Source organism: Rousettus aegyptiacus, unplaced genomic scaffold (assembly GCF_014176215.1).
Source record: "Rousettus aegyptiacus isolate mRouAeg1 unplaced genomic scaffold, mRouAeg1.p scaffold_m13_p_4, whole genome shotgun sequence".
In the NCBI taxonomy this organism is placed as follows: Eukaryota; Metazoa; Chordata; class Mammalia; order Chiroptera; family Pteropodidae; genus Rousettus; species Rousettus aegyptiacus.
In genome coordinates, this window is record NW_023416307.1 from 1,973,641 (window position 1) to 1,999,475 (window position 25,835).

Sequence of the window (25,835 nt, forward strand, 5' to 3'; positions counted from 1 at the left end):
GCTTCAAGGTAATAAATAGGAAGGACAAACATTCCAAATGAGTCTTAAATTAAGCTAAAAAAAATCTCTGACTTCAAAAATTCACTTCAGAAATCAGCAGGATGTTCAATCTATTAAAGATGCAGAAGCTAATCATTTCACATCTCTATTTCCTGAAGTTTGAGTCAAAAAACAAAACTTATATTTGACACAACTTTTTAACAGAATTTTCTTCCAGCTTTACTGAGGTATAATTAACAAAACTGTAAAATATTTAAAGGGTACGTGGGGCTGATTTGATAAGCATGTCCATTGTGAAAGGAGGACATGACCTAGTTTTATGAGGTAGGGGCTCCAACTTCAGAGAACCACAGACCATCTTACGAAAAACGATAACAAATGCTATGTTTTGGTTTATGTAACTTCATGGGTCCTAAGAGATGAAGGCATATTTTTATGATGTAGGATGACAGTGGTGACCACCACAGTAACTGCGGAGTTGAATAGTGTCCCCCAAAATACACATTTACCCCAAATCTCAGAATGCGATGTTATTTAGAAACAGGGTCTTGGCAGATGAAATTAGTTGAGGATCGAGGTGTCCTTGTAAGACGAGGAGACACATAGAGGAAAACAAGTGAACACAGAGGGAGAGATCCGGGTGATGCTGCCTTGGGTCAAGGAACACCAGGAGCCACCAGGAGCGGGAAGAAGAAAGGAAGGCTTCTCACCCAAGAGCCTTCGGAGGGAGCGTGGCCCTGGACTTCAGGCTTCCGGCCTCCAGAACTGTGAGAAAATAAATCCCTGTCGTGTTTCCCCACCAGATCCGCGGTGATTTGTGCACGTCTCGTGCGCAGCGTGATGCACGTGGCCGCCGCAGTAACCAAACGGCGTTTCCTCAATTTCGCAGCTCAAAGAAGGGCCTGCCCTGCTCCCGTGTGAGAAGGAGGCACCCTGTGCAAGGGCACAAACAAAGGCTATCCAAGGGGGAAAGCTAGCAAAAAAGAGGGGGGCCACTCGGATGGCTGAGGACCTGCCGTCTTCGGTCCCGACAGCCAGGGCTGGGATGGTCCCGTCACGACAAACTGCTGCTGCTGCTGCTGTTCCTCTCCAGGGAGGACCAACCAGCCGCCCTTCCACCAACGGCAGTTCTCGGGTGACACCTGTGCAAGGTATGTCTGCCTGGGATGCTCCCTAGCCACAGACAGCATCACCGCCCATCCGATAAGGACAACCCGCCTCCGAAGGCTGTAGACACACCAAGCCCAGGACATGGAGGGTGGGCACTGGCCACACGGGGAGGAGGCGGGGGCGCCTTGCCCCACCCGCCCCGACGAGGCTGGAATTAAACAGTCCGCTTGGAAACGCGCTGCCTCACAGCCGTCCACGCGCTCGCCGCACGTCACCCCACGGGCGACGCCACCCGCCCGAGGACGGACCCAAATGCGCACGCGCGCGAGCCTCGCGGCCCCGCCCCCCAGCGCGCACGCCAGCCGGCCGCCCGTCCCAGAAGGCCCCGCGGCCGGTTTCCAGGGCGACGCGTCCGGGTCGGGAGGCCGCGGGGTTGGCGCTGCAGCGGGAGCCGCAGAGCAGGTAACTGCAGGGCCGCCGCCGCCGCCCGAGGCCAGAGGCCCCGACCCCGCCCCAGCCGGGTCTTCCCGCCGGGCCTCCCAGGCCTTCCTGTGTCGCCCGGCCGCTCAGCCCTGGCTGCTGCCCAGCTCGGCCCTGCTACCTCGGGGCCACGGGAGCCGGCAATGTAGCCGACGGGCCAGCCGCTTGCTCCTGCAAAGCGCGGCCTGGCGAAGAGCCGCCCTCCGCTCGTCCCTCCCCTGCGCCGAGAGTGACGCGTCTGCGCAACGCACTCACAAGCCGCGCTGCTCCGCCTGGGGACCCGCCAGCGCGCAGACCAGCCGCTGGGGGCATTCGGGCAGGGGGCGGACAGGAGAAGGGGCCAGGCCCTCCGGCAGCCGCCAGTCACCCCAGTCACACTGGGACCCATTTCAGCCCGTCTCCCCCACTTGCAGGTTTTCGCCATTTTTTTTTCTTTTTTTTTTTTTTTTCCACGCCTGCAGCACCTGGTCTTCCTAGGTGGTCTCCCATCCAAGTACCAACCAGGCCTGATCCTGCTTAGCTTCTGAGATCAGCCGAGATCCTGCATGTTCAAGGTGGCATGGCTATAGACCGATATTTTCCTTTTATATTTGAATTTAATGCCTTCAGTTTTGCACCTACCTACGTGCTTTTTGCTTTGTTTTGTTTTGTTTTTGCCTTAGCGCTGACATTGCCCCATCCACAGCCCGTGGAAATCTGAATACTTTGAAATGTCTGCCGCGTTTGTCCCTCGCCCACTCGGCCTTGGAACTCTGTCCACAATTTCCCCTTAGTGCTTTAACATTTCATTGCCACACTTGTGCCAACAGGTAACTTGTTTCAGACTAGTTTTTCACAGCTGAACATGACCTTGAACCTTTTTTCTGTCTACACTCACTAGATGAATTTAATCCAGTCTGATAGGCTCAAAACCCATGTAAATGCCAGTGAGCCCTGAACATATCTCTAGCCTGGACCCTCCCGGTGAACCTCAGACCCGTGTTCTCAGCCGCCTGCGCACATCTCTGCTTAGATGTCTAAGGCATCTCCTACCCAGCTTGTCTACACCAGCTCCTGGCATCGCCCCAAACCTGCTCCTCCCCCACTTTTACCCACTGGGAAACCATCGTCCCAGTTGTACAGGCTTTGGTGTCTTCCTTGACTCCTGTTTTAAGTCCCCTCCACATTCAGTCTGTCAACACATCCTTCAGCATGTACCCGGAATAGATGCCCGAGCCAACCATTGCTCCCAACCCCCACTGTCACCACCCTGGACCAGGCCACCACCATCCTGCGCCTGGAGCATTTCAGCAGCCTCCTAACTGGTCTCTCTGCCTTGAGTCTTAACGCTATGTCTCCTTTCTCTGTTACTTAAAGTGAAAAAGTTGAGAAAAAAAATGGATGTGAATTTTATAGATAAAAATACAATATTTTTAGTACGTATTCTGAGAATTGCAACTTTTAAATCAGGTAGACAAAGCTACATAAGCACCTATTAAGCTAAAAATTGAAAGATGTCCCCTAGCTTTCTTCGGTATACAACAGTATCCCCAGACAGAACTATGGCAAGAACTTTAAAACTGACTTGCAGAAGAATAAAATGATCCATCGATTTCTTTCCAGTGAGAAAAAAGAAGTCATGTAGGAATTTAGGCTCTGTTAGTTCCGTACTCTTATTTTATTTTTTTAGAGAAGCAACAAAAGAGGCCAATTGACATGGAGACAAATGCTCATCCCTGTGCCGATCATTTTGGTAGTAAGTACCTCGACACTGATGTTCTAGTTTGTCAGTCACAGAGCGATGGGGCGATATGACTAGGTCCCTGCCCTCAGGGAGCTAATGGCCCCCACACACCTCTACACTTGCCAATCCGAAGCCTCCGGCCCCCATTTTTCTCTCTTTCCATCGAGTGAAACCCCAACTGACCAAAGTAACATGTTAGCATTGCTGCAGCTTGCAGCAGGTCCGCGGGACATAGCAGATAGTCCACCTCCACCCCACTCGAACTTGACCTCCCACCTGCACCACACACTGTCACGTCACAGAGAAACTCGAAGCTCTCCGGTGGGTGGGGCGCTCTTCCTCCAGCTGCCAGAACCGCCAGCCTCATCCGCACTGTGCCCGTGTCCTCTTCCTCCTGCCGTCCAGGTCCCCGATCCCTGCGCTTTGATCTCATCCCCTCCTGCTTGTCAAAAACCCTGCCCCGTCCCCGTCCCTGTCCATGCTCTCACCCGTGCAATCGCCGGTTCCACCTCATCTGGCTCTTTCCCACGGCTGTTAAAGATAAGCTCGCGTTTCCCAGCACAAAAGCAAGGAGAGGAGAATCTCCCCCGACCCCACGTTCCCCTTCATTTTCCAGTTACTGCCCGCCTCTCGTCCCCTTCGACAGGCAAACGTTTTTAAGGACTCGCCCTCTTCAGTGCGTCCCTTCCTTGGCTCTCGCTCCTCGGCCCACTGCAGTCTGCCTCCCGCCCTTGTCTCTATCCCAACGCAGGAACCACCCTCACGCTTCGGGGTCTCCGCTCTCTCATCCTCTCGGCGGCGCTGGAATCCCACGCTGCTGCTCCATCTCACTTTCGACACACGCTGTCTTCCCTCGGCGCCTGCGTCCCTACCAGCGCAGGCCTTCTGCCGGTCCTGCCACCGCTCTGCCTCACTCTCCTCCCCTGGGTCCTGGTGCGTTTCCTCCAAGCTCGGCGTCTCTTCTCAGTGCGTCCTCTCCAGGCGGCACGTTTCCTACGTCCGGACTTTAGGCGCAGAGACATGCCCATCATCTGCATGCTCTTGACTCCCAACTCTGTCCGTCCAACTGGGCCTGCTTTCCTGAGCTGGACCCATAGGATACCTCTATCTACACACACACACACACACACACACACACACACACACACACACACACACGAGACCGAACAAGCTGCCACCGCCCCACCCAGCCGGGGGGCCCTGTACCGCCGGAAGCGCCTTGACCTCCTCCCTCACCCCAGCACCCAGTGGCTCACTAGGCCCCAGCGATGTCTCCTGTGCATCTTCCACATCTCTCCGTCGTCGTCACGGCACCTTAGTCCAAGCCCCCGCCTGCCCTCATCCGGCCTTCTGCGTGCCTCTCCTCCCCGGCCTTGCTCTGTTCCGCGCTCTCCACCGCCGCCAGAGCAGCTGCGGCGCGGGCCGAGCAGACGGCACCCTTCGCCCAGCCTCCCTCTTCCCCTTGCTGCCAGCTCCCCGTTGCCCTTGGATTAATGATGCGAATCATGCACGTGCCCTCCCGTGGCGCTGCGGCTGCTCAGCGCCGCCTGCCTCTGCAGACCCGTCCGGAACCTGCGGCCGTCCTCACTGGGCCCCCGCCGCACACTCAGGCCTCCTCCCCCGGAAGCATTTCTGTGTGCAATCGTTACAGTCCCCACGCCTCACACCGGTCCGGGCACGTGGCACTCGCCCAAATACGTGTTGAGAAAATGAACGAAACGAACATTCTGATGTGCAAGATGTGTCAAATGTGGAGTATTTTAAGTTTCATTAAAATAGAAAATGAAAATTGTAGAAAAATAATAATTACGTCAATACTAAACATTAAAAAGAAACATGGCAGTGGCCAGGAGAGGGAGCTAAACATGCACGCTTCTGTGAATTCAGTCCCAGAATCGACGTGCAGTTTTCCTTTAGCGCTGGGAAATTCTGTCCCTTGTACGGCGCATTTGCCACCACTTGCTGGAGGGAGACGCAGTGTCTAATCCCTTAATTAAAATATAAAAACCTTTGCCATCGTGGAGCAAGTAGAGTAGTTTTATTCTATACGTTTAATCTCAAAAGGGTGTGATGTCATCGATTAGTAAACAAGAGTGTGCACATCTCTACGAATACGTCTGAGTTCTGTAAGTGTTGCATTTCGCATCAACCGTTCAGACTTAGCAAGTACTGTGATTTCTTCAGTTCTGATCAAGGCAAAAAATCCCAACGAACGGCCTTAGAGAATGAGAGTGTAATTCACTGATTCGTAAATTGTTGTCATTGCTGTTATTGTATATGAATTTCATCTCATACTACCTGTGAATATAATCCCTGGTCTCAGGGCTCTTCTATTTTATGTAGGACAAAAAAATGTAAAAACCCAACTGAAATGTTTCCAGAAAATACTGCAAAATAACGTGTCATTTCACATTCTTAATTATTCGTGTGTAGTTAAATGCAGTGAAGCCTAGGGTTCGTTTCACTGTCAGCAGCTATTGATGTAAGAAGTCTTTTCTTCCATCAGGTTCACCATGTCTCTGGCTGATGCGAGCGAGACCCGTCCAGACGAGCATTTCCCCGGCGCGGGCCTGGAGAACGCGGGGAGGCCTGCGGGTTGCGAGAGCAGCCCCGGCCCAGCCGACTTCCCAGGGAACAGTAACGCGTCCGACAGGAGTGTGGATTACAGCCGGTCCCAGGTTTCCGGCGGGAGCTTACGGTCGCGCTATGATTATTCGGAAGACTTCCTCTCTGAATGTTCAGAAACGACTGCTAGTAGAAATTACTTAGAGAAGCCTGTAGTAAAAGAAACAACGGAGAAGAAAACGTTCACCGTTTCTAAAATCTCCCAACGTAAAGGTAAGAAACAGAATTTCCCAGCCGAGACCAAGTTTCGGCGAAGCTATTATTTAACGTAGTAGTGTTCGAAGAGGCCAATATTCAGTTTTGCTATTTTTCTGTACTGTAAATGTGCATTTTAAGTGAAGTTTTATGTTATAGGAGTTAGGAAATAGAAATTAAGAATAATTACGAAAAAACAGAAAGTAAGGCTTAAGCCGTAAAGCCCCGCCTCCCACACACCTTACTCTGCCAGGGCCTCCTAGTGAGGCTGGTTCCGTGTTTAGTCACCAGGCGGCAATGCTTGGATCACACTGGCCTCTTGCCTTTCATCTCAGCAGAAAAAGCATGGTTTGCCTCGCCAATGAAATGTAAATTCCTGTCTCGACGCCCCAAGAAGATGGTCTCCAAGGCTGGTGAGGCACGTTGGCTAATTGATAATCTTTTGAAACAGAGATGGTTCAAAAGCCTGCTGATAGTGTCATTTCTCCGTGGATTTTCGAAGCACAAAACACCATCAACTCTCGACTGTCAAGCCGGAGTTAGCCTCACGACAGCCTAGCTCTGCTCACGCCCCGCCTTGCTGCCCAGACTAATGCTGCTCCCTGGGCTGATGCTGCTCCCTGGGCTGACGCCCGTCCCTGGCGTCCGACGCGGCCCGACTCTCTGCCGCTGTGACCAGGCAACAGCTGGAAAACACTTAAGAGCCCCTGTGAGTGGGGCACATCTGACTGTCACACGTACCCACGTTCTCTCATCCCCAGCCTGACTAGGACCCTCAGCGCCACTTCTAGATCATCTAGAACCTTCAGTTCCCCTTCTCCTTAGCTAGAGAGCAGGGATTCTTACTCCAAGACCCACGTCTGTGAACCCCATGAAATCTGTACATTTCCTGTGTCTTTCCGCATTTGTGAACTCTTCCCAGGAGAAGGACCCGTAGCTTTCAGCAGATGCCTATAAGGCCGGAAGCCCCTCTTTAGAAGCAGGGTGTCCTGCACCCACCGGCAAGGCCCAGGGCAGAGGAGAAGCCCAGCACCTTCTCTCCCCCATGAGGGGCTGGGTCGGAAGGCTGTTTGTGGCATTAGGAATTTTTACATCGACACCCCTGGGATAGGAGTATCATGGAAAACACCATACATGCTCCATAAAAAATACACCCTCCCCCCCGAAAAATAAAATAAAATAATAAAAATAATCCCCCCAATTCAGAAACAGGCCCCGAGGACTATGACAAGGGATCATGCATCCACGTACTACACTTTATATTGAGTCTAAGTCTTTGCGGGACTGTGTGAGAAAGTAGTTAGTGCTTATAAAACTATTTCTACAAGAAACGAGCTACATTTTGAGTTCTAAGCACCTTATCATTTAACTTTTTAAAACCGATTCCTCACTGATTTGTTCCACGGCAACTATTGTGTTCCTTACCCAAGATACCTGTTCGTAGGCCGGGGGCCACCTAAGCTAATTCGGCCGCCTCACGGCGCACTAGAATTCTACAGGGCGTTCTCGCATGCGAACGCCGAAAGTATTTCAAACAAAGCTCGGGTGCGTCTTTCCCTCAACATCTATGTCGCCGAGGACCCTGCATCGGCGCAGCATGAACTTCGAACGCCGCAAGCTCCGGCCTTGTCACGGGATGACGCAGCGTTTCCTTGGTTTATCCTTCCGACGGTGCCTCGCAGCTCCTGTTCCGCGAGTGTCTGCCGAAGGCGCGAACGCAGCAGGTGGCTCCCTCAAGTCTCACCCGAAGCAGAGAGGCCCCTTCCGAAGAGCAGGCTCCCCGCGTGTGCCCTTGTCTCACACACCGACAGCAGATCTCCGGCCCCTAGGCGCTGGGAACGCCGGGCGAGAAGCCACCAATACGGAGAGTAGTTTAATCATTCGGCTAAATCTGCCTTACCTGTGTGAAATGAGAGAGAAATGATAAGTTTTGCCATTCTCATTGCATGGTTAGGATAACGAAATATAAAACCATTAAGGATTAAACCTGATCTTCATTTTCTATACGCCTTACAGCTGTGTAAGTATGCGTGGTGTGCAGAGGATGAACTTGTTCTCTACCACTCAATGCCAGGTGGCACGTTTCCCTTTCTGAATCAACCTGGCTGGTCCCTTCCCACCCACCCACTAAGGCAGACAAGAAGTTCAACCTCAGGCGCAATTCGGGGAACGGAGGTCACGTGGAGGGCCTTGCACGGATAGGAACATTCGAGGAAGGGCCTCTGGCCCTCCATTCTCATCATGGGAATGTTCCTTGCCCGCATGATGCCCGAAAGGCTAACACGTCCTCTTTCCAGAACACCCACGCCCCTGCGCACAGCCCCGCCCGGGGCCTTGGCCAGGGCCCTCGGGCACCCACTCACGCTGACTCTGCCCGCCCTCCCGTCACATGAACACACAGGAGTCAAGAACACAAGCCTCCTCCGCGCACGTGACCCGCCAGCCCTCATCCGTCTAGGAACTCCCTCTCCTCTCCAGGGGCACACCACCCAAGACCTGGAAGGCCTTGCAAGGTAGAGGTCAAGTTCAGTCAGGCTGGGCGTGCTGCAGAACATGACAGCCGCCACCCACGCCTGTTTTAAAACCCAGCCCGATCCACATCCCCTGGGTTTAGGGCTCCCCCTGCCAGTGCCCAAGGTGTTTGTGTGGCCTTGACACGACCTCAGGCACTTTCACCTGCCTTCTTAGTAGATGTCACAGAATATGGCCTGCTCTGCTCTCCAGTTTTCGATGTGCTCAAAAGCCGACTCCAGAATACTCAGACTCAACCATACCCCCTGCTAAACTGTGACCAGCGGGAAATTAAATACCACTGGAGGCGTAGCTGGAAAGGCAGCCCATCGGTTACTGATGCCATGTAGACAGCGTGGTCGTGGCCAAATCCATGCAGCCTGTCAGCCAGGATACAGACGCTGGACCCCAGCAAGCACCCTCCGCCCATTCCGGCTCCCTGTCCCCAGCCCAGACGGAGTCACCTTTCCCACAGCAGACGCATGAAGCCCTGTCTCAGGGTGTGTCCACGCTCGGCCAGTAGCTTAAGGGTAGCACTCCCGTGGGGCTGGCTGTGACCTTCCTTTCTCTCTCCAGGATGAAGACTAGATATTTTAGATTCTGGAATCCAGATTCAATCTCTCTCAGAACATAGATGTACTAGTATGTACACACGCACATGCATACACGCACGCATGTGCACATACACATATGTATCTATCCTAGATACGGGCAGCAGCGCGGGCACACAGACCTGGGGTCAGTCTCTCCACTGCCTAGCTGTGCACCCCTCGACAAGTGACATCACTACGCATCAGTTTGTTCATCTATAAAATGGGACGATAATACCGGGATGCTACGCATACGTCCGACATACTCAAATTCAATTATGTAAGCTCGGTGCTCATATGCTCGCCGTGAGATTGTTTAGATACTTTTTGTTTAAAATAGATCGCAAGCCCCCTAGCTACTTTACTCAGTGCCCAGCCAAAGTAAAGTAGGAAAAATAGTCTGTGTCGGACTCCTGAGACATGGATTATCTGTATGTATATTCTAAGCAGGTTAATGGCTTTTTAAGGGTCTTTGTGGATATACGAGATCTTCATATATAATGTTGAGCTCTAATATTACACTCTACCTCATAACATTGTCAGAAGAATTAAATCAGATAACCTATATAAGGCATTTAGTTTAATGTCTGACATGTGGTAAGCACTTAATAAATGCTATTATCGTGATTTTTAATCTAGCTTTTATAAAATAAATGAGTATAGGTTTCAGAGTCAAAGAAGATCTGGTTTTCACTGTACTGTGTCCCTACGTGGTTTGTAAACTTGGACAAACGACTTAAAATGTCTAGCTATGAAATAGGCTCCAACTGACCTTAAAGAATCGTATTAAATGAAAAATCTATATATAAAGTACCCGGTCGAAGCTTAGGTATTCGTTAAGCGTTAGTTCTCTCCGCTTCTCATTTTATATTAACATGTGTGTGTGTGCCCGGGAGTTACGCATGCAATATGCATGCGTATCAGAACTGCTGCATTTCTAGATCTATCTATCTATATATTACTAGTAACAAACTGGATTATCTGCTTACACAGGCCAGAAGGAAATCGCAACTGATAAAAAGCACAACTGGAATGCATCATTTTTAAATTCTAAAATCAATCTGATTGCCCAAAAAAGAGATGCCATGACCCATCGCATACTCTCAGCAAGACTTCATAAGATTAAAGAACTAAAAAATGAATTAGCCGACATACATCGTAAACTGGAAGCCACCGTCGTAGAAAACCAATTTTTGAAAACACTTCAGATTAGGCACTTGAAAGCTATAGGAAAATATGAGAATTCGCAAAATAACGTACCTCAGATTATAGTTAAACACCAGAACGAAGTAAAAAATTTAAGGCAGCTGCTCAGGAAATCCAAGGAGAAGGAAAGGACCGTCTCCAGGAAGCTCAGGGACACGGACTGCGAGCTGCTGAGGACCAAGGACGCCCTGCAGGCTCTGCAGAAACTCTCCGAAGACAGGACCCTCGCGGAGAGGGAGGAGCTCACGCAAAGCCTGTCTGCGCTGACCACGAAAATGGAGGCCAATGACAAAAAAATACAGGTCTGTATCTTCAGAGGCCGAGGAATGTTAAGGTCCCAAAGCGGATACGCAGAGGGTGCGCCCCGTTCCCCGCCGCTGCCGCCCGCTGCCGGGGTCGCCTGGACACGGGGTGGGTAGCGGGAGGACGGAAACGGCCAGCTGGGAACTGGAAAGGTCCGAAGACGGTTGTCCTCGAAGGCCGCCCAGCCACCGGCGTCAGTGGACGTTTCTCACGCGCGGAAAGGTTGCACTGTGTTGTGGTGTCGTGTCGTGTCGTGCTGTGTGAGACCCGCCTTAGACACCAACTCTCTACTTCAAACCGTGTATTAAAAAGGCTGCCGCCCCGGAAACCTAAAGTGTCTCTCCTCAGTCCCTTTGCTGGCCGCCTCCCTGGGGGTTTGTCCCGTCACTCCCACCAGGACACTTCGGTACTTTTGAAATAGAAATTCCTCCCAGATGATACTCCTGGGAACAGAGAGGGGGGAAAGGAATTAAAATAATCGAAGAAATGAATGGGTTGATTTTCCTCAACAATACGCAGCTGTCCAAAGCTTGGGGGTTCCATCGTGAGGACGACTTGGGAGAACATCTTGCTTGTAGCGACAATTCTGCCTATTTACATCAGTTAGTTTTTGGTCTCTATAGACATAAAAATATAAATGGAAGTAATTTACTGTTAAATTCCTTAAGATAATGGTGAAAGAAGTATTTTCCGTAATCTTGAACTAAGTAAATATCAAATTCGTTTCATTCACTTTTTTATCTCTTCTTTGGTAAAATCCTTCTCTATTTTCAAAGAGAATTTTCTCACATAAAATAGATATGTGAGCTGCAGAAAGTACCGAGAACCTCTGTTTTCACCCGTGTACGACACCGAAGATCCCTTCTTTGGACATTTAGGTAATTAGCATATGTCATGTAAAAGTAAAAGTATTTTTATCTCAGCCACAAATTTTTACATCTACGTGTTTAAATAGTCAATGTTTCTATATCGACAAAACCGAAAAGAATTCAAGAACTAATTGACTGTTTTCTTATCAGAAACACTTGGTTTTATGAGAAATTCCATCTGGTTGTAGGACATTTGGTTGGGAATAAAAATGTTTGTTGGCCCAAACACGTAGGCAATTTTTTTTTTATGTTAATAGTTTAGGGAGTGGGACTTGAGTGATTATTTCATCCTTTCAGCTTGTCATATTCCAAACTTTTCTTTAATGAGAAAGTATCAATGTTACAGTAAGGGAAACCACACTTAATGGACAATAAAAGAAAGAAGAGCCTCGGCCCACGCTCCGTCCACGCCCGGGCCGCGCGCAGCCCACGCCCAGGCCACGCTCCGCCCACGCCCGGGCCGCGCAGTCCCCCAGAGCAGCATCCTCGTCCCAGGGGGAGGGAGAATGCGCAGCAGCGGGCGAGCGCCGTGCAGAGACGGCCGTGCGCTAAAGCAGTCGCAGTTCGTCCGTGTGGCTGTGGCTCTGTGTGTCCCCAGCACGACTTCCCATCGCGGTGATCGGTCACAGTCCACGACGGGCCGCACCGATGCTAGACACCCCCTTAGAAAGACAGGCTATAGAGGCTTATAAAGAACACAGCTGGTCATCGAACAGCATCATTTCATTCACCGTCATGTCCTGATAATGTCGATGAGAAAAACGCATCCCACAGCCGTGCACGCGAGGGGATCGGCGCACGCGCCTCGTCCCAGCGTGAGTGCGTGTGGCTGTCGGGTGAGGGGCCCTCCGACGGAAGGGTAGAAGGGCGTCCTGTCCGGGGCGGGTCCCACCTTGTCTGTCCCCTGAGCCGCCTGGAAAGACGCTGCCCGGCCACCACCCTGAACTGGAATCAGCAGGTTGACAAAGAATTATCTTGTTTTTAATTCGTCTTTCTTAAATGAATGTATAGCTCACATTTATTTCGATGTTTAATATTAGAAGTGTTTTAGGTCTTTATTTAGAAGTTTGGTGGTGTTTTTATGACCAGAAATATGTCGTAGGAATTTAACTCTGGTTTGTATCAATAGCCTCTGGTAACACTGGTTTTGCTATACATCATTTTGCTTAAAGTCAGTCTCCAATAACCCACCCAAGACATAAGTGAGGACTTAGCATCCACTATGCCGAGTTAGCAGAACTGATTAAGCACAACTGATTAAGTTTAAAGGGTAACCTTGATTTTACTGATTTTTCATAATACATTAAAAAAAAATTTTTTTTATCAGATTCTAGTGTATAAAAAACATTAGATTCAAAACATATGATATTTATTCCCTAGAGTTTGGGTCTGGGATTTTTTTGGCTTTTGGGGTGTACATTTATTTAGTTCTAATAATATGTCCCTTATGCAAGTCACACACTAAAATCGTATTAAAAATTTGCACTTCTCATAAATGTAATAAGTTCCATTACAATTGAAGTTTTTAATAAAACTACACTGGTTACGGAGCAGTTGAAACATATCCTGTTTTCAGAGCTTGGAGAAACAACTGGGGCTGAACAATAAAGCCTTCCACCGGCAACTGGCTGTCGAGAACCAGAAGACAATCGCAGCTCAAATGACTACAAAGACCCTGCAGATGGAAGTCACGCGCCTTCAACAGAAACTTAAGGTACTTCTTTTAAGGCAAAATGCAACAAAATTTGTGAAATTCTGCTTCTCAAAATATCAGAGCTATCTATGCCTATTACATCTCTAAATTATTTAACTTTAGGAATACGTTTCTCAAATTAACTGTTTGCCCTACAACCATGTGAATGGACAGAGGATTTAAAATTATTAAAATGAGTTAATGGCCTGGTGAATGTGTGCCATAATTAGAAAAATTAAAGTTCTATTGTAGTTATTAATAAAACTTCCTGTTATTTTTATTTCATCATATGAAGTAATATTATTATATTTTGTTAATATTTTAATGAAACACAAAATAAATTTTTAAATTTAAAAATTAACTTATAACATTAAAATATGCAGGGTAATTTTAGTGGCCTATAGATTTATTTTAACATTTCCCTTGCAAAACTGTTCTTTCCAGTGTGCTTTAGGGGAGCATTTGAGAGCTTGCTCCCCAGCACACATCATCAATTTGGCTCAAATAAACTCATAAAAATTCAATAAATAGGCTTCCAGTCAAGGTGGCGGAGTAGGTACACACTGTGCTTGACTGCTGTGCTCCCATGACGACATCGGAATGACAGCTGGACTGTGGAAGAGCCGTCACTGGGAGTTGCCCAAAGTCTAGTGCAGACTCACTGCTAGCGACTCGCTGGCTCCCGCCTCCAGCGCTGGGGCCACAGACAGAAGGTGCCGGGGACACATGGGAGGACTGAGTCGTCTGCTTCGGGGTGAGGGCTGGAGGGGCGGCTCTCCCCGCCGTTTGGTTCCTTTGTTGAGCCTGCCCCTACCGGCTTGCAGACCCAGGCGGCCGCCATATCTGAGTCACCGTCAACATCGTTAACACTGGTCCCCGGCCTGGTGACTCCCTGAGACCCGGCCCCTCCCAGCGTGCAGGCCCACCCAAGCCGCTGCCAGCGGCTTTTCCATACAAACAGCCTGTCTTGGCTCAGGCTGCAGACTTTCCTAAAATATCCCAAAGGTTCACGAAACCCAAACAAGCAGCATCTGGCCTCGGCGTGCCCCATACCGCTTACTGAGCAGCCCCAAGCCCCGCAACAGTGGCAGAGGCAGCCGGCCTTGGTTTGCAGCTTGGCCTCTCATGGCGCTTCCAGCCCAGCGTGGGTGGTGGCTATCTTTGGATTGCTTGGTGACTCACGCCAGGTGTCCCGGTGAGTTACAGGCTACAGCTGAACTTGGCCTGTGACATTCGCCCCAGCCTGCATGCCCAGTGGACAGCTTTGGTCTGAGCCAGAGCACCACCTTCACTCACACCTGAGGACAACATGCCCAAAGAGCAGACGGGGCAGGCACCAGAGCCCTGCCGAAGTGAATCTTGCTCTGGAGGGTCGGCCCCTGCACAGCAGCGCCTCCACTGGTCACAGCTGGTCATCACAACCAATCAGCCTGAAGGCCAGTCCCTCCCACTGACATGCAAACAGCAACCCAGGCTCAACTACAACAGGAGGGCACACACAACCCACACAAGGGACACACCTGGAGCACCCAGCTCACGCGACCAGGGAAGACTGCCTGCCACTGGGACCCACAGCACAAGACCAGGAGACATAGCAGCCCTATGTAATACATAGAAACAGACACAAGTAGGCAGCCTAATGGGAAGCCAAAGAAACGTATTCCAAAAGAAAGAGCAAAGCTCCAGAGAAAGAGCTTAACAGAATAGAGGCAAGCAATCTGTCAAGTGCAGAGTTCAAAACGCTTGTTATAAATAAGGATGTTCAGTGAGCTTAGCGGGGGACAGTAGATGAACTCAGTGAGAACTTTAACAAAGAGATAAAAATAAAAGTGGAGAAAAAGAACGTAAAAGAGATCCAGGCGGAAATGAAGAATGCCGTAACTGAAATGAAGAACACCTTAGGCAGAATCAACAGTAGAAACGATGAAGCGAAGAATCATATCAGCGATTTAGAAAATAAGGTACAAAAAACACCCAGTCAGAACAGCAATAAGAAAAAAGAATCCAAAAAAATGAGGATAGTTTAAGGGGCCTCTGGGACAACCTCAAGAATACCAACATTCACATCTTAGGGATACCAGAAGGAGAAGTGAGCGAGGAATTGAAAACCTATTTCAAGAAATAATGATGGAAAACTTCCCTAACCTGGTGAAGGAAATAAACATACAAACCCAGAAAGTGCAGGGAGTCCCAAACAAGATGGACCCAAAGAGGCCCGCACCAAGACACATCATAATTAAAATGCCAAAGGTTAAAAAAAAGAGAGAGAGAGAGAGCATCCTAAAAGCAGCAAGAGAAAAGCAGTTAGTTACCTACAAGGGAGCACCCATAAGACTGTCAGATGATTTCTCAACAGAAACTTTGCACGCCAGAAGGGATTGGCAGGAAATATTCAAAGTGATGAAAAGCAAGGAACTATACACACACACACACACACACACACACACACACACACACACACTATGGAATATTACTAAGCCATAAAAAAGTATGAAATCTTGCCATCTGCAACAACATGGATGGACCTAGGGGGCATTGTGCTGAGTTGAGTAAATCAGACAGAGAAAGACAGATATCACATGTGGAATCTAGAGAACAGGATAAACAAACAACAGAAAACCAAGCTCATAGATACAGAGAGCATTTTGATGGTTGTCAGATTGGGGGGTGGGGTGGGTGAAGGGAGGAGGAGATGAAGAGGGACAAATTGGTAGTTACAAATAGTCATGGGGATGTAGGGTACAACGTGGAATATAGTCAGTAGTACTGTAACAACTACATATCGTCTCAGATGACTACTGGTTTCATTGGGGTGATCACGTCATAAATTATATGTCTAATCACTGTGTTGTACACCTGAAATTAACATATTATTGCACGCCAACTATAATTGAAAGTTTTTTTAGCTATTAAAAAATTATGGGGAACTCAGCAACAAACAAGCAAAGAACCCAATTTAAAAATGAACGAAGAACTTGGATAGACATTTCTTTAAAAAATGTATACAAATGTCCAGTAACCACATGAAAAGATGCTCAATATCACTAATCATTAGAGAAATGCAAATTGTAATCTCAGTGAGATACCACTTCGCACCCATTAAGATGGCTATTTAAAAAGAAAAAAAAAAAACAGAAAATAACAAATGTTGTTGAGGATGTACTTCCTGACTGATGTACACATCACCGCCTATGGCGCACTCTGGACCCTCAAACCAGATCTGATTAAACATTCAGACCTATCTACCAATATTAAAGAAACCCAGGCAGGGGAACATGATAAACAACATCTTGGGGATGCAATCAGCAGCATCAGACTGTAGGAAACTGCAGCACAAGTTACCCAGATTCTACAACAAGTAAATAGCAAAGAGAAACAAAGGAGTCGAGGATAGAACTTACAGATTAAAAGAGGCTGTGAGAAAAAGTCAACTAAAAAACAGCTTGACTCAAAACAGGAAAAGGACTTAAACATTTCTCCAAAGAAAATATAGGAATGACCAAGAAGCATATGAAAAGACGCTCAACAGCTCTTTAGCGAAATGCAAACCAAGACTACGAGATACAGCCTCACGCCCATTAGGATGGCTACTATCCAAAAAAGAAAAAAAAGTATTGGCAAGGATATGGAGAAATTTGAACCCTTATGAACTGTTGGGGGAAAATGTCAAATGGTGCAGCCACTATGGACAACAGTATGGCAGTTCCTCAAAAGATTAGAAACGCGTGTGATCCAGCAATTCCACTTCTGGCTGTACTCGAAAGAATTAAAAGCAGGTCTCGAAGAGATATTTGTGCACCTGCGTTCATAGCAGCGTCCGCAGTCGCTAAAGAGCGGCAGCACCCCGAGTGTCCGTCAGCAAGTGAACGGACAGTGAAATGTGCGCACCGTGGAGCATGAGGCCGCCCTGAAAAGGAAGGAAATTCCGACACGTGCTACAACCTGGATGACCCTGACGACACCGCGGTAAGTGAACGAAGTCACGAAAAGACGAACGCTGTGCGACGCCACCCACGTGAGGCGCCAAGAGTCGTCGCAGTCGCAGGAGCAGAGAGTGGAGTGTCGGCTGCCAGGAGCTGGCGTCGGAGGGTGCGGGGGAGAATGGGCACGTGGTCCCACGCGGACAGCTTCATTTTGACACCATGAAAAGCCTGACGGGAACCGGCGGTGGTGATGGTGGCGCAGCAACGGGACTATTTGATGCCGCTGAACTGTACACCCAAAATGATTAAAATAGCAAATTTTATGTTACGTGCATTTTACCTTAATTAAAAAGAAAGGAAAAGCAAGCAGCTCGTATACTTTGAAAGGGTGAATTGTATGTTATATGAATTATATCAGTAAAGCTATAAACAAATTTTTTAAAAACTAAGAGGCATATCAATCTCACTATTTGGGACCTTGTTTGAATCTTGATTCAAATTTTTTTTAAAAAAATTATAGAACAGTTGGAAAATGTGAAACGAACCAGATATTTGATGATATTAAGGGATTATCAATATTGATTTTTTTTGGTAGTATAATATTGATATTGTGGTTAGGTTTTAACCTAACCACAATGCCTTGTCTGTTATAGACGCATACTGAAATATTTATAGGTTAAATCATACCATTTGTAGGATTCGCCTCAAAACCGCCCGTGGCGGGGAGGTGGGGTCAGAGAGGGCGGTGGGCGTGAGCAGGGGAACAGAGAACAGGAGCCGTTCGTCAGCGAAGCCAGTTCGTTGGCTCCTGGGGGTTCACTGGACTGTTCTCTCTGCTTTTGTACATTTTTGGTATTTTTAAAAAAATTTTTTCAAAGAGAAAAATTACATATTTAAAAGGAGTTAAAATAGATCAAGTAGATAAGCTAAATATGCGATTTTATCCCTTCCTGCCACAACCCCCATGGAAATGACAGAAAACGTATTTTTAAAATAATAACCCAGATCCCCAGAAAGGATACCATGATTATACCAGACCTGAATTGCTGGATGATAAAAAGCAGTGTTTTGTTTTGTTTTTTTTAAATTACTAGGGAAACCAGACAGAGATAATCACAGCACAGAAAACATGCTAGCGAGGGAGCAGAAAGAAGGAGCGGGCACCCTCAGAATCCACACGGGGCGCCAGCAGCAGCAGTGCCTGGGGCCGCCCCGCCCGTACCTCTGGAATGGGAATCTGGGGGCGGGGGTGGCCCCAGGCATCAGTAGTTTACTGCAGTCAGAAGTAGGTGCCCTAAACTGCATTCGCCAGCAGATAAACAGGATTTCTGATCTGGGCTGAGAAAGACATTATTCACTTTGGCCTCAGCTGTTGGGTGATGATGGCCTGAGTGTAACTTCCCTCTTCAAAATCCCCGTGGCAGTGATCAGCAAAAGACTGCTGAAGAAAACAGACAGGGCAGCAGAGAGAGCTAGGGCAAGTCGTCCAGACAGCAGTTTGGGGCACGTTCACTGAAGATAGACTGTGGGTGGAAGCGTGTCGACCCATGACCCCAAGCAGAAGCCACGGCAGGAGGTGCTTGGCGAGGCGCGTGTCCAGCGCTGGGCAGGCGCAGAGGACAGCAGCGAGACGCCCTCCGGCCCGGGGGACTGACCCATCAATCTCACCTGCCCGCCCTCCTCCTCCTCGGCTCAGTTTTTCCTTTTGTTTTATTTTAATTAGCTCAAATCTCAACGCGGCTAGTGGGCACTATTGAACCATGCAAAAGAGCAATGAACTTCATGGAACAGGTCAGGGGACAGAAAAAAGTGAAAGAAGCTGGCCTGGAAACCTTCCAAAACATCGCCCCTAACACAATAGTGTGTCACTTTTTGATGTCAGGAATCGTGTATAATGATCTGAGCTGTTTCTGTTTCTGCTAGAATGATAGATTTTATTCAGAGAATACTGAACTCACGTAAATTGCTTTTTAAAAGAAATGAAGGTGGTTAAAAGCAAATATTTATAGAAAAATTGGTATTGTGGTTTTCTTTAGGAGAAGGATCGAGAGCTCGAAATTAAAAACATCTACACTAATAGGATCCTTAAAAATTTACATGACAAAGAAGATTATCCAAAAGGTATGATTTAATCATTTTTGCTCAAAATCTATTCTTAAGTATCTAGTCAATTTTTCTAACTTACATCGCCATAATAATGGATATTTTTAAAAATCATTTTATTAGGCATTGGAACAGTTTTTGTGATTCTAGGAAAATAATGAAACTGTGCTCTGGTTGAAACATCTAGAAAAGCATGGAAATGCTTTCCTGCATTCCCATCTTCTTGTCTTGTATGTTCTCACTTCAGGAGAAGTGAGAGAACTTTTCAGTTTGAAGCAAAACGTCTGCCAAATATTGAACTTCCTAAGAATATCTATTAGCCAGTGTGCAGATCACCTCACTTTATTTTGGTGCAGGTCACCTCACTAAGAGGCATCCATGTTAAGTGAGCAATTAGTGTATTTTGACAAGTGCTGATACCCACGTAACCGGTGCCCGGGAAGATACAGGCCATTTCCATCTCCTCCGGAAGGAAGGTCCCTCGGGACCTCTTTGCAGTCAGTGGCCCCACCCCTGGCCTGAGGCAACCACCGAGTCCCTCAGGTCACAGCAGCTGAGTCGGCCTGTTCTAGAATTTCGTTTAGTCCAGCATAATGTGTTTAAGAACCATCCACGGTGCTACTACTACCAGTAGTTTGTACCTTTTTATTGCTGAGTAGTATTTTTCCCTTGGAGACAGGATGTACTTACCTTCCGCCCCCACAAGTGCGCCGGCTGGAACACTCTGCTCAGAAGAGATAGGGCAGGGACACTCGCCCTGCTGTAGTAGAAGTGACCACAGGTTTCCTTTTCAAGGCAAGCGCCTCAGATTTCCCCGCCTGCCTTTGTTGCCTCCGCCCTGTGAGCCAGAATGACAGCCAGCAGAGGTGGTGACAAACTCTGACCATGGGGGCATTGAAAAGGGAAAACGCTTCCTGGAAAGGGCAGGCTCGATGTCGCGGTCCTGCCTCTCGGCCTGGGCCAGCTAACCCTTGGCGGGCAGGGCCTGCGCCACAGGAGACGGTCCCTCTCCCGGCTGCACGCCTAAAGCTTTGAATCCTGCGAACAAACAGGGACAGCCGTGTCCTCGATCAGAGATGCCGACCCATCCTAACGCCAGCTTGCTTGGGACTCTACCACGTGGCCCAAAACAAGACACAACGAGCCGAATGGTGAGGTGGGGGGAGTGAACGTGGCCAATGTTATACATACATGGAAAGTTTTTAGAAAATATCTTATGTGCTTTTTTTTTTGCTACGTTGCAAACTTCAGTGTTATTTTACATTTAAAATCAATATCCCTTCCAAATATAAGATCCGTTTCTAATATACAATGTGCCTGTTCTGTAGTTTCTTCAACAAAATCAGTACAAGTGGACAGGAAGAAAGTTTCATTCACAATGATGAGACACCAGGAAACCCAAAAATCAGAGGACGTCCCGCGTTCGATGGCTCAGGTACAGCGAATCCGAATCTCACAATGTCTGCTTACACATAGCTTCACAGAAATAAATTAGGCTAGAAACAGTCACTTGTTCTACACAGAAAGTATTTCTACTCATTGAATGAAATACAATTTTAAATTATGTGTACCCCTCCCCCAATGTGTTTTGCTGCTTTCCTAAATTACAGGGTAAAAAGACAGCAGGAAACATTGGCCATAAAGAAAAACCGCCCGAAATCATCCATGCGATTCCTCACTATATCAGTAAACTTCTAGAGGATTCCAAGAGAAAATATGGAGGTCAGTTTAACAACTTCTAAGTCTCCCTCATTCTGATTTGATTTTTGTAAGCTGCGAGTTAGTCCTGTCCGGCATGTGCGCGTACAGAAGCGCACAGCAGACGCCTGTATCCGGCGAAGGCGCGATTATCCGCGGCGCCGGAGGGAACCGCGCCCCCCGCGGCGTCGGAGCCCCTGCTCCCCGCGCCCTCCGCGTCCTCCCGCGCGTGTCCTGAACGGATGCCGCTCTGCAGAACCAAACCCAGCCCAGGCAGGCGCGGCGCTGCCACCCCCGACAGCGGCCCGGAGGGGCTAAGCCGGACGCAGGCTGCGCCCCGGCGTCCCGCTGCCCAGGGGCTCGGTCCGGGCGCGCGGAAGCCCCCAGCCCGGGCAGTGGCGACGCCTGCCGGAAGGTCGCCGGGCTCGCGCCGGCTCCCGGGGGCCGGTCAGAGCGGACGCTCCGTGGGTGGGGGGCGGGCGGGGACAGAGGGCCACACCTGCGGCGGGCGGCGGGCAGCACCCGCGAGGACCTGCCCGGCCGGCGCCGGCGCCGGGAGCGAGGCCAGCAGGGTCTGGCAACGCCGGCCCGCGATGCTTAAGCCCGGCCGCCCCTGCCGCTGCCGCGTCCTGGCGCCTCGCGTCCCCGCTTCCCGCAGGCTCCTGGCCCCGCCCGCGCCCCAGGGGTGGCGTCTGTCTCCTAAGGACGTCCTCTCTCTTGGGGAACACCGTCATGTCCGCTAGCTTCTTGAGCTGGGCGCACGTGAGGCAGGTGCGCGTGGCTCTGATCTGGAAATGTCACTATTCTACCCTTCATTAATAACTGGCTAGAAAGAAGATTCTAGGTCGGAGACCCTTTTCCCTCCCTTAACACTAAATTATTGCTGAGGGAACTCTGGGTGAAGCCGCACACGCTGGGCCAGGACAGCCTCTGCGGGAGGAATGGCCACCGGCCACCGACTGGCCTCGGAGTGACATGTGGGTTACACGAAGGCGTGGCGGCACTCACCCGGGCAGTTTTGTGGAGCTGACACTCGTTTCCGGTTCCCTGGGTGGTCGCTGGTCCCTTTCCATCACCCCATCGGCCTAGAAAGCTGTGTTTCTTCTCTGGAGTGTCAGGGAGCTTCAGAGAGAAAAATACGCTCACCGCGAAGTCTTGTCACGCACTTCTTTCTCTCGCTGGAATTCCTCTTTTGTTTTCCTGGAGCACAAGTCGGTCATTTATTTCGGAATGCGTTCACGCGAGGAACGTCGCCCGCCCTTTCAGCGTTGTGCACACTCTCCCCCACGAACGACTGGCGGGTCCGGTGTACAGACAGCGGCCTGGTCTGGCTAGGACGCGGCGGGGGACGCGTCTGTGCCCACCCCAGCTGGTGCCAGTCCCGGCCCGGGGGAAGGGCAAGCCCGTGTCCCCGCCGCAGGCTGTCCCACTTGGCAGCGGGCTGGGGACGGCTTCCCTGCCGTGCAGGTGCGTCCACGTAATGCCACCGTCCACCTGGCAAGGCCCCCGGTGACAGACATTTAGGGGGTCTGGCTGTTGCTAACCCACGCCGCGGCAAGCACCCCCATGCTGCGGATCTTTGTGTGTGTGGTTTTTTTAGGACTCTGGTTTTATCACACACACAATGTGCACACAAGCCATCTGTTCATTTCCTCGCTGTGCAACCTGGCGTCAGGACTACGGCTCTTCCCACAGTGGCCTTGCCGTCCGTCCGGGTGACAGGTGTCGGCACAGTGAGAGTCATTGCCCATCGGCTCGGTGACGTTGACACTGTGCACCAGAAACTTGCAAGAGCCACTGGCGGCGAGTGCCTTGTGTTCTTGTCACCGGGCATCCGGACCCCCATGCGCTGGGGTTCCCCAGTTGCCTGTGGTTGTGACACACGGGTCTGACTGGTGCCGGGTGAACTGCCTGGTCCTCCTGTTGACCCTCTGGGCTCTGAGAGCAGCCGAGACACCGAGCAGGAGACGGCTGCCACCTCTAGGTAGGCATCCCGAGGAAGAAACTGCATGTTTTTACAGGGTTTGGTCCTAGAAGTGACGTTGCTGAGTCGAAGCGTATGTTTGCTTAAAACTTGGACAGAGACAGACAAATGGCCACCCACATTCAGTGACACCAATTTGTACACCCACCAATAAGGAACAAAGCTTCAGACTTGCCCATATTCTCTGGAGATGACTTGCCAATTGGACGGGTGAAAAATATTCCCGTTGTTTTAACTGGCCGTTCCCAAGCTAGTGGTGTTTGAACGTCCGTCCATCGACAATTTTCATTTAAAAAAATTTAATAACTTATGGGCAACTTTTAGTTCTTTTACGAATACCATTTTTCTTTGGGTTTCATAATTCTTATTGTGGAATGTTCTAGAGTATAACATCCCACGCTTGTTAATAGCGCCCTTCCCGCTATTCTAGTGCTATGTGCATTTATTTTCTTACCTTTTCGCCATTTTAGTGTGCTGGTCAGGAGGTGTAAATTCGTAAACATGCATGCCATCTTGGAATAAAAGTCCACTCGTTTTAAAGATCTATAAACCATTTTTCTAACGTAGATTTCTCAAAGGAAGAGGAATATATTGAAGCACAACCGCCTCCGGAGACCATGGACAGGCAGAGAGAGAAAAAAGATCAAGAAAAGGAGACCGCGTTCGCGAGAGAAGAACAAGAAGGGCCAGCAGAGGGGGGCCAAGGCCACGTCCCGCCTCCTGAGCGGGAAGACGCGGCGGCCCGGGAAGCCTCTGCCAGCGGCCTGCGGCCCCGCGACGCGGGGGAGGCCCCGGGGCCCAGCGCCGCCCCGGCCCCCAGGCCGCCGCCCCGGCAGCGGAAGCACTACTGCTTCACGGAGGCCACCGAGAACCTGCACCACGGGCTCCCGGCCGCGGGCGCCGCCGCGGGGCTGCCCCACCGCGCCGGCCGCCGCCGCCCCGCGGATGCGGGGCCCGCGCCCCCCGCCGCCGCCGCCTACGAGCCCTCGTTCGCGAAGGCCTCCGGGCCCAGGGCCGACGAGACCGCGTTCAGGGAGAGGAAGAGCAGCCTCATGGAAGAACTCTTCGGGTCGGGCTGTGTCTTCAGCAGCGGCCGCGCGAGTCCTGCCGCCGCCGGAGGGGCCGCGGATGCCCCGAAAAGCCAGACGCCGCACCCTCTGCCCCCCAGTCCGGCGGCCGCCAGCCGCGCCTCCGGGGACTCCAAAGGAACGGTGGGCAACTCCGCTCCGACGTCTTCGTCTACAGAAGGAAGACTAAAAATGATTATTTAAGTAAAATCAGTGTTCTAAATACGTTCTGGTTTAATATTCTGGTTCTTTCGTGCCTTTGCTCTTGTAATTTTAGTCTGTGTGTGTATGTGTATTTTCAGTACCTGAATTGACTTTAGATAATTAAAGTTTTGTTTTATCGCTAATCTAATTTTTAAAATCCACTATTTATTAGACAATAACAACATTTCAAATACAAAACGACATCTTTTTTCCCTATAACTGAGACATTATCTTTTGGAAGACCTATTTATTATCTGACTTTAATAGTCTATGGGACTCCATAGCTTGTAAATCAGTCAGCCTAAGACATACACATCTCAAACATATAAGAATTATATCAACAATCAAATTGCATTGTAACTTAAAAGCATGGAAGCAGTTTGAAAGGGTACAAAATGACCAAAGACTCTATCTTAAAAAAAAAAAAAAAAAAAAAAAAAGGCATAATGATTACTAAGCTCAGTTTTCTGAAAACCATTTTTCATTATTCTCTTATTCAGCTAAACTGGGCATTGAATATCCTGCCTTTGAGGGTGACACCTTCCTCATATCCACCTAAGATTCAGTATCTTTCATTTACATTTTTGCATAGCTATACCTTGATCTCTTTCTGTTAATCTTGTTCTTTAAAAAAAAAATAGCATATTGGTATAATTAGTGTCCACTCAAGTTGACTGCTCAGTCCTAATATATTCATTACAATTAGAATATATTAAGTACTCCCAACGTTAATTGGTTAACTTACTTTCATTTATTGATAAAAGCAACTTGTTTATAATTTAGACCTTACTATCCAAAGATGTTTACGGGTTGGCGTGTAATAGTAACACTTAAAAACTGAGAAGATAAACTTTTAAAAGGGAGTGAAGAATTCTATTTAAAACCAGAGATGGGATAAATATACCACACCTGGCATAAGCTTTGCTCTTTATGAAAACTACAGTGAGGAAAAAAATGAGAAAGGAGAGAGGGAGGAGTTAGAATTCTGGCTGGCTTATGCGATAAGATGTACAGATGCACGTGATGTGACGTGATCGCCTGGCCCTGAATTCTGGGGAGATTTACTAAAAGGATTCTTAGAAATGGTTTAACACTACAATATCACAATGAATACTCCCGCTTTACAGCAGGTGGAGGATTTTTCACAGGATCTTTTCTTAATGCCTACCCACAACAAAAGCACAAATCATAACATTCAATCAGAGCTAACTAAAAGTGCTTCTGTAGGGAACTTTTAATAAAAAAAAATATAATCTAAGCCCGTTACTTCCTAGTCATCTAATTAAGTTTTTTTAATTATATGCATAGGAAAAGTTATAGGGTAATACAACGCTAACTTTTATCTCTGAGGAAGGAGATTGGCCAATTTTTATTTTTAGTGTGTTTTTTACTGTGATTTTCTATAATGAACATAACTTTATACTCAAGAGGAAAAACGTTTTAAAATAAAAAGAGATCCATTTCCTGTAGTCTGGTAGACAAGGTAGTCTGGCACTCCTGCTTTAAAAAAAAAGCTTAAAATGCTATATTAACTGTAACAAATATATGTTT

At 48.9% G+C, this 25,835-nt stretch overlaps 1 protein-coding gene, 1 long non-coding RNA gene and 1 pseudogene across 5 annotated transcripts; 1 reads left to right on the plus strand and 2 right to left on the minus strand.

Moving 5' to 3' along the window:
* Positions 1 to 1,507: 1,507 nt before the first annotated feature.
* LCA5L (lebercilin LCA5 like) lies at positions 1,508 to 24,432 on the plus strand. 2 transcript variants are annotated; one of them, XM_036219270.1, is made up of 9 exons: positions 1,508 to 1,572; positions 5,820 to 6,151; positions 6,397 to 6,546; positions 10,228 to 10,742; positions 13,189 to 13,326; positions 19,265 to 19,349; positions 20,660 to 20,766; positions 20,942 to 21,053; positions 23,581 to 24,432. In XM_036219270.1, exons 2-9 carry the CDS (start codon positions 5,827 to 5,829, stop codon positions 24,282 to 24,284), a joined length of 2,136 nt encoding a protein of 711 aa, XP_036075163.1. In that variant the 5' UTR covers positions 1,508 to 1,572; positions 5,820 to 5,826; the 3' UTR covers positions 24,285 to 24,432. The 2 variants fall into 2 exon arrangements, with proteins under 2 accessions (XP_036075163.1, XP_036075162.1); XM_036219269.1 differs by lacking the exons at positions 6,397 to 6,546; positions 13,189 to 13,326; positions 19,265 to 19,349; ... (1 more) ...; positions 20,942 to 21,053; positions 23,581 to 24,432 and having other exon boundaries at positions 10,228 to 11,868.
* LOC118602141 lies at positions 2,043 to 2,161 on the minus strand (annotated as a pseudogene).
* On the minus strand, positions 5,988 to 23,586 carry LOC118601650. Of its 3 annotated transcripts, XR_004950449.1 has the most exons (4): positions 23,468 to 23,586; positions 22,038 to 22,229; positions 7,878 to 8,033; positions 6,012 to 6,088 (listed from the first exon to the last, which is right to left on the minus strand). It is a non-coding gene; the product is annotated as an uncharacterized LOC118601650 (long non-coding RNA). The 3 variants fall into 3 exon arrangements; XR_004950450.1 differs by lacking the exon at positions 7,878 to 8,033 and having other exon boundaries at positions 5,988 to 6,088; XR_004950448.1 differs by lacking the exon at positions 6,012 to 6,088 and having other exon boundaries at positions 7,614 to 8,033.
* Positions 24,433 to 25,835: the final 1,403 nt, after the last annotated feature.

Coding starts and splice junctions, on each gene's coding strand:
- LCA5L (XM_036219270.1), top strand. CDS start 5,827: ATGTCTCTGGCTGATGCGAGCGAGACCCGTCCAGACGAGCATTTCCCC. Junction 6,152..6,396: donor TAAAATCTCCCAACGTAAAG/GTAAGAAACAGA, acceptor AGGGCCTCCTAG/TGAGGCTGGTTCCGTGTTTA. Junction 6,547..10,227: donor GAAGATGGTCTCCAAGGCTG/GTGAGGCACGTT, acceptor CTGCTTACACAG/GCCAGAAGGAAATCGCAACT.